The sequence below is a fragment of the Homalodisca vitripennis genome, chromosome 1 (assembly GCF_021130785.1).
Source record: "Homalodisca vitripennis isolate AUS2020 chromosome 1, UT_GWSS_2.1, whole genome shotgun sequence".
NCBI lineage: Eukaryota > Metazoa > Arthropoda > Insecta > Hemiptera > Cicadellidae > Homalodisca > Homalodisca vitripennis.
The window spans coordinates 20,951,971-20,966,963 of NC_060207.1; the positions used below are offsets into that span (position 1 = coordinate 20,951,971).

Consider the following 14,993-nt stretch of genomic DNA (forward strand, 5'->3'; position numbering starts at 1 on the left):
TACCCGTATAAGAAAATGTAATTGTGAGGCTTGTAAGAAGATAATAATAAGAACTCACCACAAGCAATTATCAACGGAACGCGTGTGCGAGTAAAAACAATGCCTATCCGCCAAGCGACTGCAGTGTTTTAACCTGACCGTCGGGTAGACAACGCTTTCTTAGGTTCAGTTCACATTTAACAGCTTTTGAATTTACATTACCATTTTAATCAGAACGTACATAATTCTTAAACCATTTGAGAACGATATGTAAAGTAGTCTATGTTTTATTGTCTTGATTGAGTTGCAGACACCCAATGGGTGGGGTCTTCAGTAGGAGGATGGCAGAAGAGCTTTTGATTTTGAAAGTGTCTTGTTACTCAACTCTAACAAGGTAATAGGTCTCGTGAGCAGCTTGGCTGAATGTGGAAGGCTTTATGGCATGGTAATGAACTAAGTGAAGGTGCATAAGTATTCAACTTCATCTAAGGGCAGACTTGACTCCTAGAATACGGAGTCATGTTCGTCTGAAGATATCCGAAAACATCGATGAAGCTCAAATAAATTCTTTGCGGCACTTTTGACATAGTGTAATCTAGGTGAAGAGGTAATTTCATAGTCATTTTTTGAATCTATTCAATCGTAGATGACTCCATATACAGGAGTCGAATCTGTGACAGTCATTACAGACTCTGCCCTTAGAGGAAGATGAACAGGAGCTCAACTTAACACTCACAAATACAAAGTAGTTTTAACAAAATACTATTCATTTACAATGTTATAAGTAATTCATTAATGTCGTCTGAATTTTCAATTAACCACCGTGCGTTTTGCATCGTAATGTTTTTCATGAGCCATAGAGTAGTACGTGAGTTCAACCATCACCAATAAAGCTTCTAACTACACCTGTTTTGTTTTACTGCATATTTCTATGACTTCTGGTAGTATTAATAATTTATTACTTTTTGACGTTAAAACATATTGCCATTGTTACTTCTGTTTCTTAACATCTGTGTTAGCAGTGACACACTGATACGACCTTATACTGCTACGTAAACTCGGTTTATTCTTCAACTTTATCTGTTCGTGGGTGAGTCATTATTACAATTATTACGTAGCTCTGTTTTAGACATTCTGAGTCAAATAGAAATATCAACTGTTAAGAAATTAGGAACTTGTGTTTTAATGGTTAATCTTTACTTTTTTGCGTTATTGTTGGTTAACTTGTGATGGAGAGCTGCTAAAGCAGGCTCTCCCACCGATAGTTTTCACTATTATCAAATCAATATTTAACTGCTTTGCTTGAATAATTAGTGAAAAGGCTTTTGAATCATTCTTCATTTGTTACTTTGATATTATCCATAGGCCACCATGTCTCTATCTACTTGTTATTACGCGATATAGCCTAAGTAGGTTTAGATTAGGTTATCATAAATATGTTACTAGTTGTACCTTTAAGTTAATGTTAACCTTTACGAGCACTCACGTGAACCGAGCTTGAATTGGGTACTATCTCCAGAGATTGCTTTTCTTTTTTACCAGAAGTGCGGAGTGGCGCCAAAGGCACAACCGAAGCCCGCACTGATGGCCAGGGGCATTTCCGATCGGATCTTTCCCGACCTGAGATCAAGTGCCAGATTGTCCAACGAGATCTGACGTCGGAACAGTTGTAAGATCTGGGATGTGATCTGAGGTCGGGGAAGTACAGATTGGAAATGCCCCTGGATACCAGTGATAGTTTCGGTGGCGCCAAACTTATGGTGATAAAAGAAACACATCCCTTGAGATGTATCTTTTACAATCATCTCATTCAATAACCCATTTGTATTTGACTATTGTTGAAAACCACGGCGTTTAATAAGGGGAATAAACATGTCTGGAGGATATAGTTTTTGTTAACATATTGTAATTTATTACAATTTTTCAGGACGACAATTCTTATTTACGAGTGAGCACTAAAACTGGTTCATAAATATGGCAAAGGTAAAGAAGGGTCCAGATTCAGATGGACCTGGAACTTCTGGAGAGGCCTCTGTGAGGAAGCGGAAGAAGGGGGATAAAAATGAGGACTTCGAGATGATCGATAAGGACGAAGTACCTGAGGAAAACAAACCAACGGAACCAAAAAAAGCCCCAAGTAAGTTTTACTTGTAAGATTAGTTATTTCGAAGTGACGATTTGGTTTCCGATAGGAACATCTACTGATAATTTTGTATGTATAATGCTTTTTATTTGTTTGATTTTTACGGGACATTTTTAACTGAGTGGTTAATGTCTCATCCTCTCCCCTAAGGATCCGGGTTCGAATCCCGCATTGGTTAGTGTTCACGCACGTTGGCACATAACTATACGAACAAAACCTGGCTTAGAATAGATCATTTAAGTCAGATATTCGTATGAGTAGATAAATTCGTGCTAAATCTTTGTTTAAAACTGTAATCCATTTGATTCGTCTAGTAATTATCTCAGTTTTAGTAATTAAAATTAAAATTTTAGATATTTTTTAAATACCAGAGTTAACTTAAGAACAGGATCTGGTAAAATTGCTCTGGGATTTATTCCATCAGAGCAAATAAAATAAAATCATATTTTTTTGTGTTTTTACAATTTTACATTGCATCGCAAAAGTGTAATCATTATTTTTAAATAGTTATTCATTCACACACGCACCCAAACTTCCTCTTCCACACATTCACTCAAGCACACTCTCACTGGCCCCAGATCCTATGCATCTCATAAATCCCAGCGGCTCACCATGAAACTCATCGACAGAGTAGAACGCACTATATAGACACCAATAGGTGTTTTATACGAGTTTTGAATTGGTTTTGATTGCTGGAGTTCTTTATACTTTCCAGGAGCTTATTGATCAATCTAACACCAACTTGTGGTAGATGCTGCGACAGCATCAGTCTGTGATGTTGGGCTCGATAGTTGTCCCTGTCTCTTTTCTCATGTATATGTCCCTCCTCCCCCTCCCCCCAAGGACAAAAATGTACTTTGATCTGCAGTAAATGATCACTTCAAATATCTAGAGGCAGGGCAAAGTCAGAAATTAAAGTATAAGATTCCTTGCACGACGTGAGCAATTTTTAACCTCAAATCACTTTTACACCCTTAATTATCAGCTGTAGAATAATGTTGGAAAACGACTCATTTAAAAATATCAATACCCATTCAAACATTTGTATCTTTTCTGTAGTTTATGCTTTTTGAATTTTCAAACTATGAAGAAAAACATGTTGAGTTCACCTTTATGAAAAATATTCCAATAAAAATATTTAAAATCTAAAAAGAATTTTGATGCTTATTCATTAAAATAAGACACCTTCCATAAAAAATGTGGTCTTAAAAGTGCTGGGGGTTTAACATTTTCTTATGTTCTTAATAGTTTTTATGTATTGCATTTTAATAACTATTCCTTTTGTCTTTCATTATGTAGCAGTCTATATGAGAAGATATTGGACCTAATGCTAAAATTTGTTATAGTTGAAACCTTGTAGAATTGTGCCATCTAGCGGCAAACGAAGAAAACAGTGATTATAAATATATTACAGGAAACTATTAAACACATTTTATACCGAATACATTTTGATAACAATAAAAAACTCTACATTTTGAATGTTCTTCATAAAAATGAGGTAATTACTATAAGATTACATGAGATAAAGCTTTGAACATAAGATTTAGTAGGTATAGTCTAGTATCACTATCTATGCTTTAAAGAACAAAATGTCTGCCACACAATTCCTACATGGGTGCAAGGCAAATTCTCTGAAAATTCAAAGCTTTTGTTTGCCGCTAGACAGCTTGCAGACACAACGTTTCTACCCTCAAGTTCATTTCAAACGTTTCATTTCCGGCTGGTTATACCTTCAAGTTGAACCCATACTCGGCACAGCCGGTATCCAGGAGCGGCACATCACTAACCGCATATGTCGATAATCTGGGGTGCAAGGGTAATTCGATAGGTCTAGTCTACTGCGGAAGATGACTTTTGGAGTTGGTGGGGTTCGTTCACTAAGAGTTAATGGTTCTTAGGCTACTAGTCTAGACATAGTAAGGGCGCGCCACCCCCTGCCTGCTTTGATTGGAGAGGCTGGATCAGAGCTGGCTCTCCCTTCTTCCGAGGGGACATGACTTGAAACTAGTGCCCTAAATTCTTCCTCGTGGATCTCGACAGGAGTTGGCGCCTATCCTAAACCTTACCCATTCATAATATCCTGCCACTCCGGACACAGCGCCTTATATGACTATGTACAATTACTAAATTCCTAGTCCTAAGAGAGAAAAATCAAAGAGTTTCAGGGCGAAACAGGTTTTAACATTAGATGAAATATCTTCTCATAGACTGTTACATGATACAAGTCGAGTACGCTGCTCCGAGTTTAATTTTCTCTATCGTAGCAACCCATTCCTTAGAGGTGTGTTTTGTCCTGGCATCTGCAAGCCTGTGGCAAGGTTCTGTCCGCTTATATACTGTAACTTGGGTTTTCCGTCTGTACGGCCCTGTTCTCAGGGCCACTAAGGGTACAACGAGTTGTTGGCCACTAGGGTAAAGATACGTAAAGACGGTTATACTGTAAACGGACTAAATTCTAGCAAAGAGTTCACCTGATAGAAATTAAGTTGCAGAAAATTATTGTAGTGTACTTCTAGCTTTTTTTATTGACTACTTCTTTGTTTGAAGTTTGTTTTTGACGATGGAAGGATTGTGAATGAAACAGGATTGTTCCGGACATTTGCCATCGTTCAGTGATACAATACAATCAGTAACACTACGTTTCGAGACATGCAATCTGATATCTTCTTCAGGTAAATGAACTGATGACCAGTCTGTTTTCCTCAATAAAAACATTTGATTCAATCTGTCTCTCTCGATTGCGCCTAGGCATGGTAGTTAGTGCATTACCCCTAGGCACATGAATGCAATTCGTATTTTTGTAACTACTTTATTTAAAACCATTTTTGCTGTGATGTTTTTTTATTGACTTAAATTATTTCATTCAATTTAATAGCTAAAAATACTCTTAACGTACGAATAGCAGACTCTTAAGAGCCATATCTACCATAACACTAATGTTAAACCTCATACACTTAAACGCTTTTATTTTCGACCGAAGCCTTGTGGGAGATGTCTCATTTTGGAGGAGTGATTAACACGCATCAAAAATCTTTTTAGTTTTTCTCGTAAGGTTTATACTTTCTTCATATGTCAATGATGAACAAAAAAAGTTTCAGAAATAATAATAAACAATTTGTTTTTAACTAAAAAGGCGTTTGGATACGTATTCATTTTATCTTTAAAATTAGACATGTTCCATAAATCTATGACTAAAAATAAGTTCTTGAGTAATGAAGTTTAGTATTGTTCTTATGGTGTTAAAATTAATATAGCGGTCACTACAGCCACCTCTTAAACCTGAATCACACCACAATACTCTTTGTCTCCTTATACTCTCTGTACAAATTAGAAATTCTTTGTAAGTGATAATAACACTGTCATTGAATCATTTTTAATATAGTTAAATATTTTCTCAGGTTTATAAATGCATATACACCGGAATACACTTTAAATGAATACGGTGGACTTGTTTTTAAGATGTAATTCTACATTTATATAAATTTCTAAAATATTAATATTAATTTCTTTAACTATCGTTTTATTAATTATTCATTAATCGTTATGCCCTGGATACAACTCAACAATTCGATGAAAATAGATTTTGTTAAATTAATTCTTGAATTGCATCAAAGAAAAAGTCTGTACGAAACTTTAAGTCCGTAAATGTTTTAAATGGTTGTGAATAAATATTACTATATTACGATACAATGTATATTGGTCAAGTGATATCGAAATGTCAGGAATGCATTACAGTGTATTAACATAACAATAAATAATATCAGAATGGCGACTAATTGCATCAACACTGCTTTGAGGTTAGCTTTGTTGAGAACGCCTAAGTCTTGAATATTGTCTTTTCGGAAGCGAAAACGAAATTGTATAAGTTTCGTGATCAGATGAGATTGAGAAACTGTATGTTAATTGTACGTCGTATTTCACAGAATGTATGAGTTTTTCATACAGATACTGCAAATAAAATATGTGGATATAAAGGGTGAGGCAACAATTTGGTTAAAAATTAAATACGCCCAATTTTTATTCAATGTTAACAAATTGTTCATAGTTAAAAAAGGCTTGTTTTGCAAAGAGATTACCTACAGACGTTTTTACACCACGGAGACTTTGCACAGTGTGAGCCACATTGCCACTATCACAGTTTTTACTGGTTTAGCAGTATCAAATAGGCTTTTTAGAGTACGTGACAAAATTCTATGAGCAGTATTTGAAGAGGCAAGGGACAGGTCCCTACTACCATATGTAAGATAGGATGATTTTGTTTTCCTTGTTGATGGTCTCTTAAGAGCCGTGCCCGATTATGAAGGCTTTGAGATTAAAAGCAAACGGCCCGCTCTTCAGCATTTTATCACGATCTTCTCTTGTTTGGTGTTTGGAAGAGGGAGCTTCAAACAACACTGCCCATGATGGAGAGGCGCGGGATAAAGTCTACTCTCGGAATAAAAAGTACAGATATCCGAGTTTCAAAGTTAACCTCAAACTAACTAGTAGAGCTGAAATAACGGGATTATATTAAAATGTAGTTTGTTTATTTCTGTGTTTAGACATATAAACCATTTACAAATAACGATTTTCAGTCGATAAAAACGAAAAATTACTGTTTCTTGCGTTTTTTAACTAAATTGCAACCTTGAAATTTCTTAACTCGAAAACTTGTGATCCAAATAAAAGGCCAAATTTTTATACAAACAGATAAACTTATAAACGCAGGAAAACAATTGTGTTACACGTATACCAGAACAGTCTTCTCCTTGGTTGGGAAAGAATCGCCGATTTTTTTCCCTCCACCAGTCAGTTATATGAAAACCAAGTTAGTCAAGTTAATTAATATTATGGGCAGCAAGAACACACTGATAGCGCAGATGGTCCCAAAGCAAGTCCAAACAAGCTCAAACGATGTTACTGAAGAAAAAGAGATATAACCATAATTTAAAATGTTCACACTATTAACACCTTGGTTGCTATATTCAACTCAAAAGTGGTTTAAAATTAATTGTCCATCTTTTAAATAATTTGATTCCTGCTATACAAAATCCTGCCAGAAAGTTTTACATACTGCTGGTAAATGCAGTTGTATGCAGATTCTTGGACAATACTGAAGTCAGTTTTATCCATATGGGTCTGCAATCAAGGAGTGATAACATAATGACATTCTAGCCACTTTCAACTGTTGCCCTTGTTTTATTTTTCATGCCATATATTTTTGTAACATTTTCCACAACATAAATGCAAATATGGATTAATATAAATAAGAAAGGAAATAAAAGGGGTCTTTTGCCAATAATACTTCTCTGTTCAACCTACCCGACTTTAACATGTAAGAGAGGCGGACTTATTACGCATTAACTGAGCCAGCATAGACCCTGGTTGTAATGTAAGACACAATTTATATGAATGTATGTCGGACTACTGTTTGAAAATGAACCTCACAATAATACCATGGCATCAATGTCAACAGTGTCTTTTGCTGGGTACATTGTGGTAATCGAAAATTCCTAATTATTTCCGTAGAGTTTTCAAACACTCGATATGTGAATAATGTTTGATATTAAAAACTTAGCATTTCTATATTGGTTGATTTTTTTTCTTAAGGCCATTGGATTTTGTTGGAAACTGAAGACACTTAAATATACCCTTTATATTTTCAGTAATAGAAACAGGTTAATGTTTGGTAGTAATGTAACAAATTGCACTGAGACTGACGTATGCCTAAAGTCCTCTTTAGCCAAGATGGAAACTAGGTCACTGTTACATTAAATTATGTTTGTGGAACATTGTAGCAGCAACTAAATTTTCAGGGTGATTTTTTCTAATAAGTTGTGTTCTAATAAGAACGTTTGTAGCAACAGATTATTTTACTTATGCAACAAGATATGTCTTTGGTACACTGTTGAAATAAATTATATATAAAACATTTTGGCAACAAATTATTTTTATGCGATACTGATGCAATAAGCTATGTCTCTGTTACACTAATGAAATACACTTTTTCAACCCGTTTCTGAGACCTTATTGCAATAAGCTATATATTTCTAGAACACTGTTGCAATAAAGCAATGCTTCTAGGGTACTAATGCAGAAAGCTTTATTTCTGGAACACTATTACAATAAGATAAGGGACAATGTAATAAGCTATGTTAGTATCCGATTCTCAGTTACAATCTCTATACTGTATTATTATTTTATTTTTAATGATCGTATTCAAAAATATTTTTCTAATTTATGTGTTTAATGTCCCTTTGCAGAAATCTTTACCACAAGGGAAATTGGAAAGCGGTATTTACCAAGGGAGGAGTACCTTGTTCTCTGTATAAGAGAAATGTTGATATATTTCATATTTATATTCGTTGTGGCTTTGTGTAAGTATACTGAAGAAAGTCGTACTATTTTGTTTATTCCTGAAATAAGTTTTTTTGGGATACTTGCTTAAGTTGAACACAACAACCATTTTTTTTACCAAGTATTCTGTTGATTACAAAAAAGCTTATTGTTTTTCTTGTCTTGGTTTCTATTTGTATTTTCAGTCATATTCTACTCTCCTGTTTTGGTACTATTCTAATGAGCGTTTTCTCTATATATTTAAAACACTGATTGATTTCCACACGATTTTAAATTTTAGAATATCAAAATTATTTTTTTTGTTAATTGGACATAATTATGTAATCACAATACCAGTGTGCAATCCAACTTTGTAAATGATTGTCTTTTATACATAGTTCTATTTTATTGTGTTATGATTTTTACAGATTTTCAAAAACGGACTGTAACCCATTATTTTAATTCTTTTAATTTTGAAAATGTCTGCTAGTACATAAAGAAGTAGTTTAGTTGAGCATTTTAACAGTGTAGCTAAAATGTATGTATTGTGTGCTGGCACACTATGTTTTATTCCATAGTTACTATTATTATAGTACTATTCTGTATTTATTAATATTACTCCCTACCTTACTGTAATGTCATTATCGATGCTATAGTATAGGATGACTGTGTTTGGTTTAAAATCAGAGATCAACTACCTGAAGTGAAATCTTATGTGACCACATTTTTTCTGTTTACATTTACCATTGATTATTTCATTCACAGTTAGACTACAACCTAGTTGTTTCAATTTAGTTTTTTGTTTTGATTCCCATAATTATTCCATTTTTCATCTCATTTTTACTGTTTTCAGTCATTTCTTCTTATCTTCTTTTCTAATATTAATGTGATAAAAATACATGTATTGAACTAGTTGTTATCTTTGAACAAATATTTGTTAAACATATGTTAAACTCAACATCTTATCAGTTGTAAGACTTCCCTTAATACTAGGTATTGTACAACTGTTATCACATTGCTCAATAAAAATAATAAAATAAAAACATTATGGTTGCCTGTAAAGTCGGTTTTACGGGCGAAGATTTTACGTGACAACGTCTTTTTCTCGGTAGAATATTTATTGATATGAATATTATTAAATTGCACAATAGGAACAAGGAATTGAATGAAAATAAGAATTGCACAAATTTTAACTATAGAAATATATTTTGTTTACTAAAACATTGTACATAATTTGAAATTAATTAAAATTTGTTATTGTAAATGGTAAAGTTGAATAAAACATTACTAAAATTGAAATTTGAAATTCTTGCTAAACACAGTTAAATTCTAACTCCGTGCGTGGTGATTGGTCGGTTTAGTTCGTTTGTTTGGTCGCACTGTTATGACAGGTTAGAGGTTATAATTTGTTATTTTAAATGTTTGACTAGCAATACGCGCTGTTTCTTCTCAATCGACTGAATTACGATTGATTGCAGAGTGATTTAAACTAATAATTTACTTAACACTATCAACATTTGTCAATAGTATGACATAACCTATAAACTCAGTTTCTCAACTTTTGTGTCAATCTAACAATTAATCAATCAATCATAGTTTACGATAATGAAATATCAGTGTACAATTATTTACCTTTATTGTTGTAGTTGTTGTAAATGACGAATCTAAGCACTCCACATTTTCACGAATAAACATGTTATCTGCTTTATCCCGTGCGGCGGACCCACAGTTATCTGCTTTATCCCGTGCGGATCCCGTGCGGCGGACCCACTGGACGGGCATCGTAACGTTACCGGGCGTTACACTTTTTCATGAGTGACTCCGAGCCGCAACCTAATTTAAGACGTTGTCACGTCAAAAATTTGTAATAACAAATAATAATAATGTGCTTCAGTGTCTCTTAGTAAAATTTTCAGAGGCTTCACTGTTATCATTGCAACATTATATTGTTAAATTACATGATATCAGTTGAAACTGTAATTTAAAACAACATAAATTGTTATTATATGCTGAACATCCTTTTTAACAAACACCAGACATATTTACTGATTTAATATAATCGATAAAGTCAAGTAATTTTACATTTTAGTAACCTAGGGAATGATTCAGCTTTTACAATGAATGGTCTGTAAATGGTATTCATAGTTACCACAAACTGAATAGAAGCACAAACTGATGCTTCTTTCAGTTTCAAACATTTTCTATGCAGATATTTTTCAAATCAGTTTTATTTTTAATCTAATCAAAAGTTTTAAAAGATTATGGATTTTGTTATCTATCTTGATTTATTAAACGAATCTGAACTCATTGAACTGCATTTACATTCAATTTATTACATAGTCTTTTAATCAACATCTGATGTGTTTTAATAGTTTAAATCACAAACTACCTAACTAAACGTAATTAATATATAAATGTTGTGTTGAAACATTCCTTTTGGTACACAATATAAAACTATGCAATATTACAGTGGCGGCGGGACATCGCAGCAAGAGCGAGTATTACTTGTCGAGGGTGATGACAAAACTGTTTGTGGAGACCAAGTTCAAAACACTGTCAACATCGGAGATAATAAGCTACAATGACATTAATACCTTAGAGCAGACTTGGGAGGTAACAATCTCTGCAATACACAATCATTGCCTAGCACCAGTGGTGTAACCACAGGGTTATGGGGATTACATTTCCCATATGAGGTGTCCCATGTGGGCCTCAAATGATATTAGGGAGAAAAAGCACTGGGAAAAATAATCCATACTATGGTTGGACAATTTCCAACCAACTTACTTCATACTCACACAATCGTGGGGTTTTGCTTTGTGTGTTCTTTCTCTGTTTGTAAAAACAGCTAGTAAAAACTCAATTTTGGAAATCCTTGTTATGTCACTGATGTCTAAGGGCACCAGTCCCCAGCAGGGGTATATTGTTAACTCAAACTCTTATCCATTGAAATAAAACTTTTCTTGTTTTTTCTTTGTTTATAGCAATTCACAACTTTGAAAATGATCTTACGCATCACTAAAAATAAATTATTGGGATATTCCAAATATTTTTGAAAAATGAAATTGCTTCTATTAAATAAAATGGAACAAATATGAATTTAAATTACTTACTATGAGTTGCTCAAAAATAATAAATTAAAAAATATTGTATAATACATACAAAAGACCAGCACTACACTTCAACTAGAGTTGCGAGTATAAAATACATACAGAAGAAAGAGGTATATCTTAGGTGCAGAGAAAGGTTTCCCGCACATACCAAACTGCTTTTTTAGAGAGATTCCTAAACGTAGTTCCAGTGTGTCTTCATTAAATCAAGCACTCCATAGGACATATAAATCATCAAAACCTTTTTTTCACGATTAGGTCTGATACAGGGTTAGAGCAGAGTTAGGCCATTTGAATTAGGGCCTACGTTTATTTGAGTTAGATCTATATCTCCACAGCAGGACCTTAGTATTAGTACCCATCCTATAATTAATTTTCTTCACCATCTACATCTACTTTGTTTCAAGTTACTGACAATGTTAGTTAAATTATACACAGTAATGTATTCACCTATTACATCGTTATATCTGTATGTTTCAGTATTTTAACTACTATTTGACCAATACCTACTGGGATTACTGGTACAGTTATACAGACAGATTTTTCCCAGTTTATGACGAAGATAGAGGAATATTTTATGAAAATAAACTCATGGGAAGGCCAAGGCTGAGACAGGTAAAATCTCCAGTATTTATCATATACAGTATAGTGTTTCATGAGACAGGTATGTTCTCCAGTATTTATCATAGACATCATAGTGTTTCATACTTTAGTGTGAGACATATCATCGCAAGCCTGGGTTGTGGCAAATAACTCATGGGAAGGCCAAGGCTGAAACAGGTATGTTCTCCAGTATTTATCATAGACATCATAGTGTTTCATACTTTAGTGTGAGACATATCATCGCAAGCCTGGGTTGTGGCAAATAACTCATGTGAAGGCCAAGGCTGAGACAGGTATATTCCCCAGTATTTATCATAGACATCATAGTGTTTCATACTTTAGTGTGAGACATATCATCGCAAGGCTGGGTTGTGGCAAATAACTCATAGTAAGGCCAAGGCTGAGACAGGTATATTCCCCAGTATTTATCATAGACAGCATAGTGTTTCATACTATAGTGCGAGATATAATCATTGTAAGCCCGGGTTGTGGCAAATAAACTCTTGTTTAATAAATATTTTGTAACTTTACATCAGCATAGATAAAACTAGCATTAACATGATTGAGATCTCTTACAATATTAATTAATAATAATGTTAAAACTGCCAGGCTTGCAATGATACTTGTGCTGTAGTCGAAACAAATAGGAAACAAGATTTGTCCAAAAGAATGTAGTTGGTTAAATATAAATTGAAATCACAATTACATAATTATTATACTCATTTTTTTTGTATTTTGATTGGTGTTATGAAGAGTGTTATGAAGTGGTATATTACGTAGTTTGATAAAATTTAGTTCATTCATGAATATAAAAAAATTAATGAGATATAGGTAGTTATTCAATTATGGCTAATCAAGTTTGAGAATTTTGTTACATTTTGTCAATTTTGATCTGAAATCCCCATATTTAATCAAATATTATACTTTTTTTATCAGAATTTGATTGCATAAAACTGGCTGGATATTAACATCAGGCAAGGAAATACTTTAATAAATTTTTCAAAGAGGTTTATTTGCTCTAATTTAATCAAGAAACTCAAAGTCATGTCTCCCTGGAAGAAGGGGAGGCCAGCTCTGAACCAGCCTCTCCAGTCAAAGTAGGCAGGGGTTGGCACACCCTTGTTGAGGCTAGCAAGACACTCTGAGGTTAAGGAAAAAAACCCATCAACTCCAACAGTCATCTCCCGCAGTAGACTAGACCTATCGAATTGCCCTTGAACCCCAGAATCTCGACATATGCGATTAGTGATGTGCCGCTCTTGGACATACATAAGGTTGCCCAGATATGAGTAAAACATTGGTTTTTACTGTGCCCAGTGGTGGTTCAACTGGAAGGTATAAACCAGCCAGAAGTGATCCCTGCTGGGTAGTCAGAAAGGGTTACAAGAAAACGTTATTTTGAATGTGAAATATTGCTGTAAAATCACTCCCAAAATTCTTATATCTTTTTCTTATATAATACTTATTTCTTTAATTTTGTTTGCATTATAATTTGCTCTTCTATGAAGATCAACTGTAAAGTGAATTTGCTTTCAGTTGAGAGTGAGAAATGACTCCTGCACAGTGCCAGAAGACTTCAAACTCATGTTTGCCAACTGCTATGCTGAGTACTCGAGTAGTTCAGAGAGTACAGACACATACGGCCCAGCAAACAGATCAGTGTGAGTTTTGAATATTGCCTATTAACTGATGAAAAATCACTCTGAAAAAATTACTTTTTAAATTGGTAGTTTTAACAAAATAACTGTATTCATCTCTTACTCTAACCAAACCCCAAACTTCATCGGTTTCTGCAGAGAATTATTGAGTGGTAAGAAGATAAGAAGGAGCATTTTAGAGTAAGTAGAGTACGGCACTGGTAGAAAGTGCAGAGGTAAAGAAAAGAATAAAAACACATTATCTCTTACTAGATCTTAAGATCTTGCATCTCTGAGTATTCTCTCTAGATCAGAGGTCTTCACTAGCTCTCCAAGTTCCTTAAGATCTTGGAATGCTTTATCAAACTTTATCTTTGTCAGTGTTCAAAACAAGAGCAGTAGTGAGGTGGGAACTAGGGCTTTGGCTTAATTATTGTTTGATTTATTTATATTACTAAATGTTAGGCTGTTTGTACAGGTACGAGGAGTACCTTATATTATTACAAATGATTCTTTTATAATAAACAGCTAAAGCTATGTTTTATTACACTTAGTCTTGAAAGGTAAAGCTGACTTTGATTTCAAGCTGTTAAAGTAGATTTTCATGAATCTACTGCTGATGGAATTCACTAATGGACGCTAATCCGTTGTCTTGGAACGTTATGTCCCTTGAAGGTCTAGTTTATTGCAAATAACGAAAGTAAGTAAATGAGTGTTAAAATCCATTTTAATCTTATAACAATTTAACTTCAGTGTGTTGTTTCACACTGCATCAAACACTGCTTCCACAGTTGACTTCTTAAAATATTCGTCTCACTGAGGAGAGCAGTAAAAAGAAACTATGAAAGTTACTCTTAAAAATGTGCCACAGTTAGATCAAAGTCAAAATGAAGAATGTTTTGATCTTGCTTATCTTTCTTGCATTCAGTTGATAACCGATAAGATAGGGAGGATATTAGAGTTACAATGTCAAAATTGTATTCAAGCCAGCTCAAAAGTTGAAGAAATGTTTCCAGACCAGTGAGTCAAGATTCCACTGTGTACACTGGGATTCTACAAAATTTGATATAGCTGTGGCTCAATTTACTTTTTCATTTTTATTTATGGTCATTTGTCAATTTTAGATTGCTATAGACAATGTCAAGAAATAAAATGTATAATACATTATACTATACAAAACTATATATATTATACTATACGTTATGT

General features: G+C 33.9%; 1 protein-coding gene across 2 annotated transcripts in view; it reads left to right on the forward strand.

Moving 5' to 3' along the window:
- The first annotated feature begins 982 nt into the window (after positions 1 to 982).
- LOC124357937 (polycystic kidney disease 2-like 1 protein) overlaps positions 983 to 14,993 on the forward strand; it is a 32,022-nt gene continuing 18,011 nt past the window's right edge. For both annotated transcript variants that reach the window (XM_046810066.1, XM_046810076.1), the window contains exons 1-6: positions 983 to 1,069; positions 1,907 to 2,116; positions 8,365 to 8,478; positions 10,908 to 11,050; positions 12,028 to 12,162; positions 13,687 to 13,811. In XM_046810066.1, coding sequence (XP_046666022.1) covers positions 1,954 to 2,116; positions 8,365 to 8,478; positions 10,908 to 11,050; positions 12,028 to 12,162; positions 13,687 to 13,811 — 680 coding nt within the window. In that variant the 5' untranslated portion in view covers positions 983 to 1,069; positions 1,907 to 1,953. The remainder of the gene's footprint in view (positions 1,070 to 1,906; positions 2,117 to 8,364; positions 8,479 to 10,907; positions 11,051 to 12,027; positions 12,163 to 13,686; positions 13,812 to 14,993) is intronic.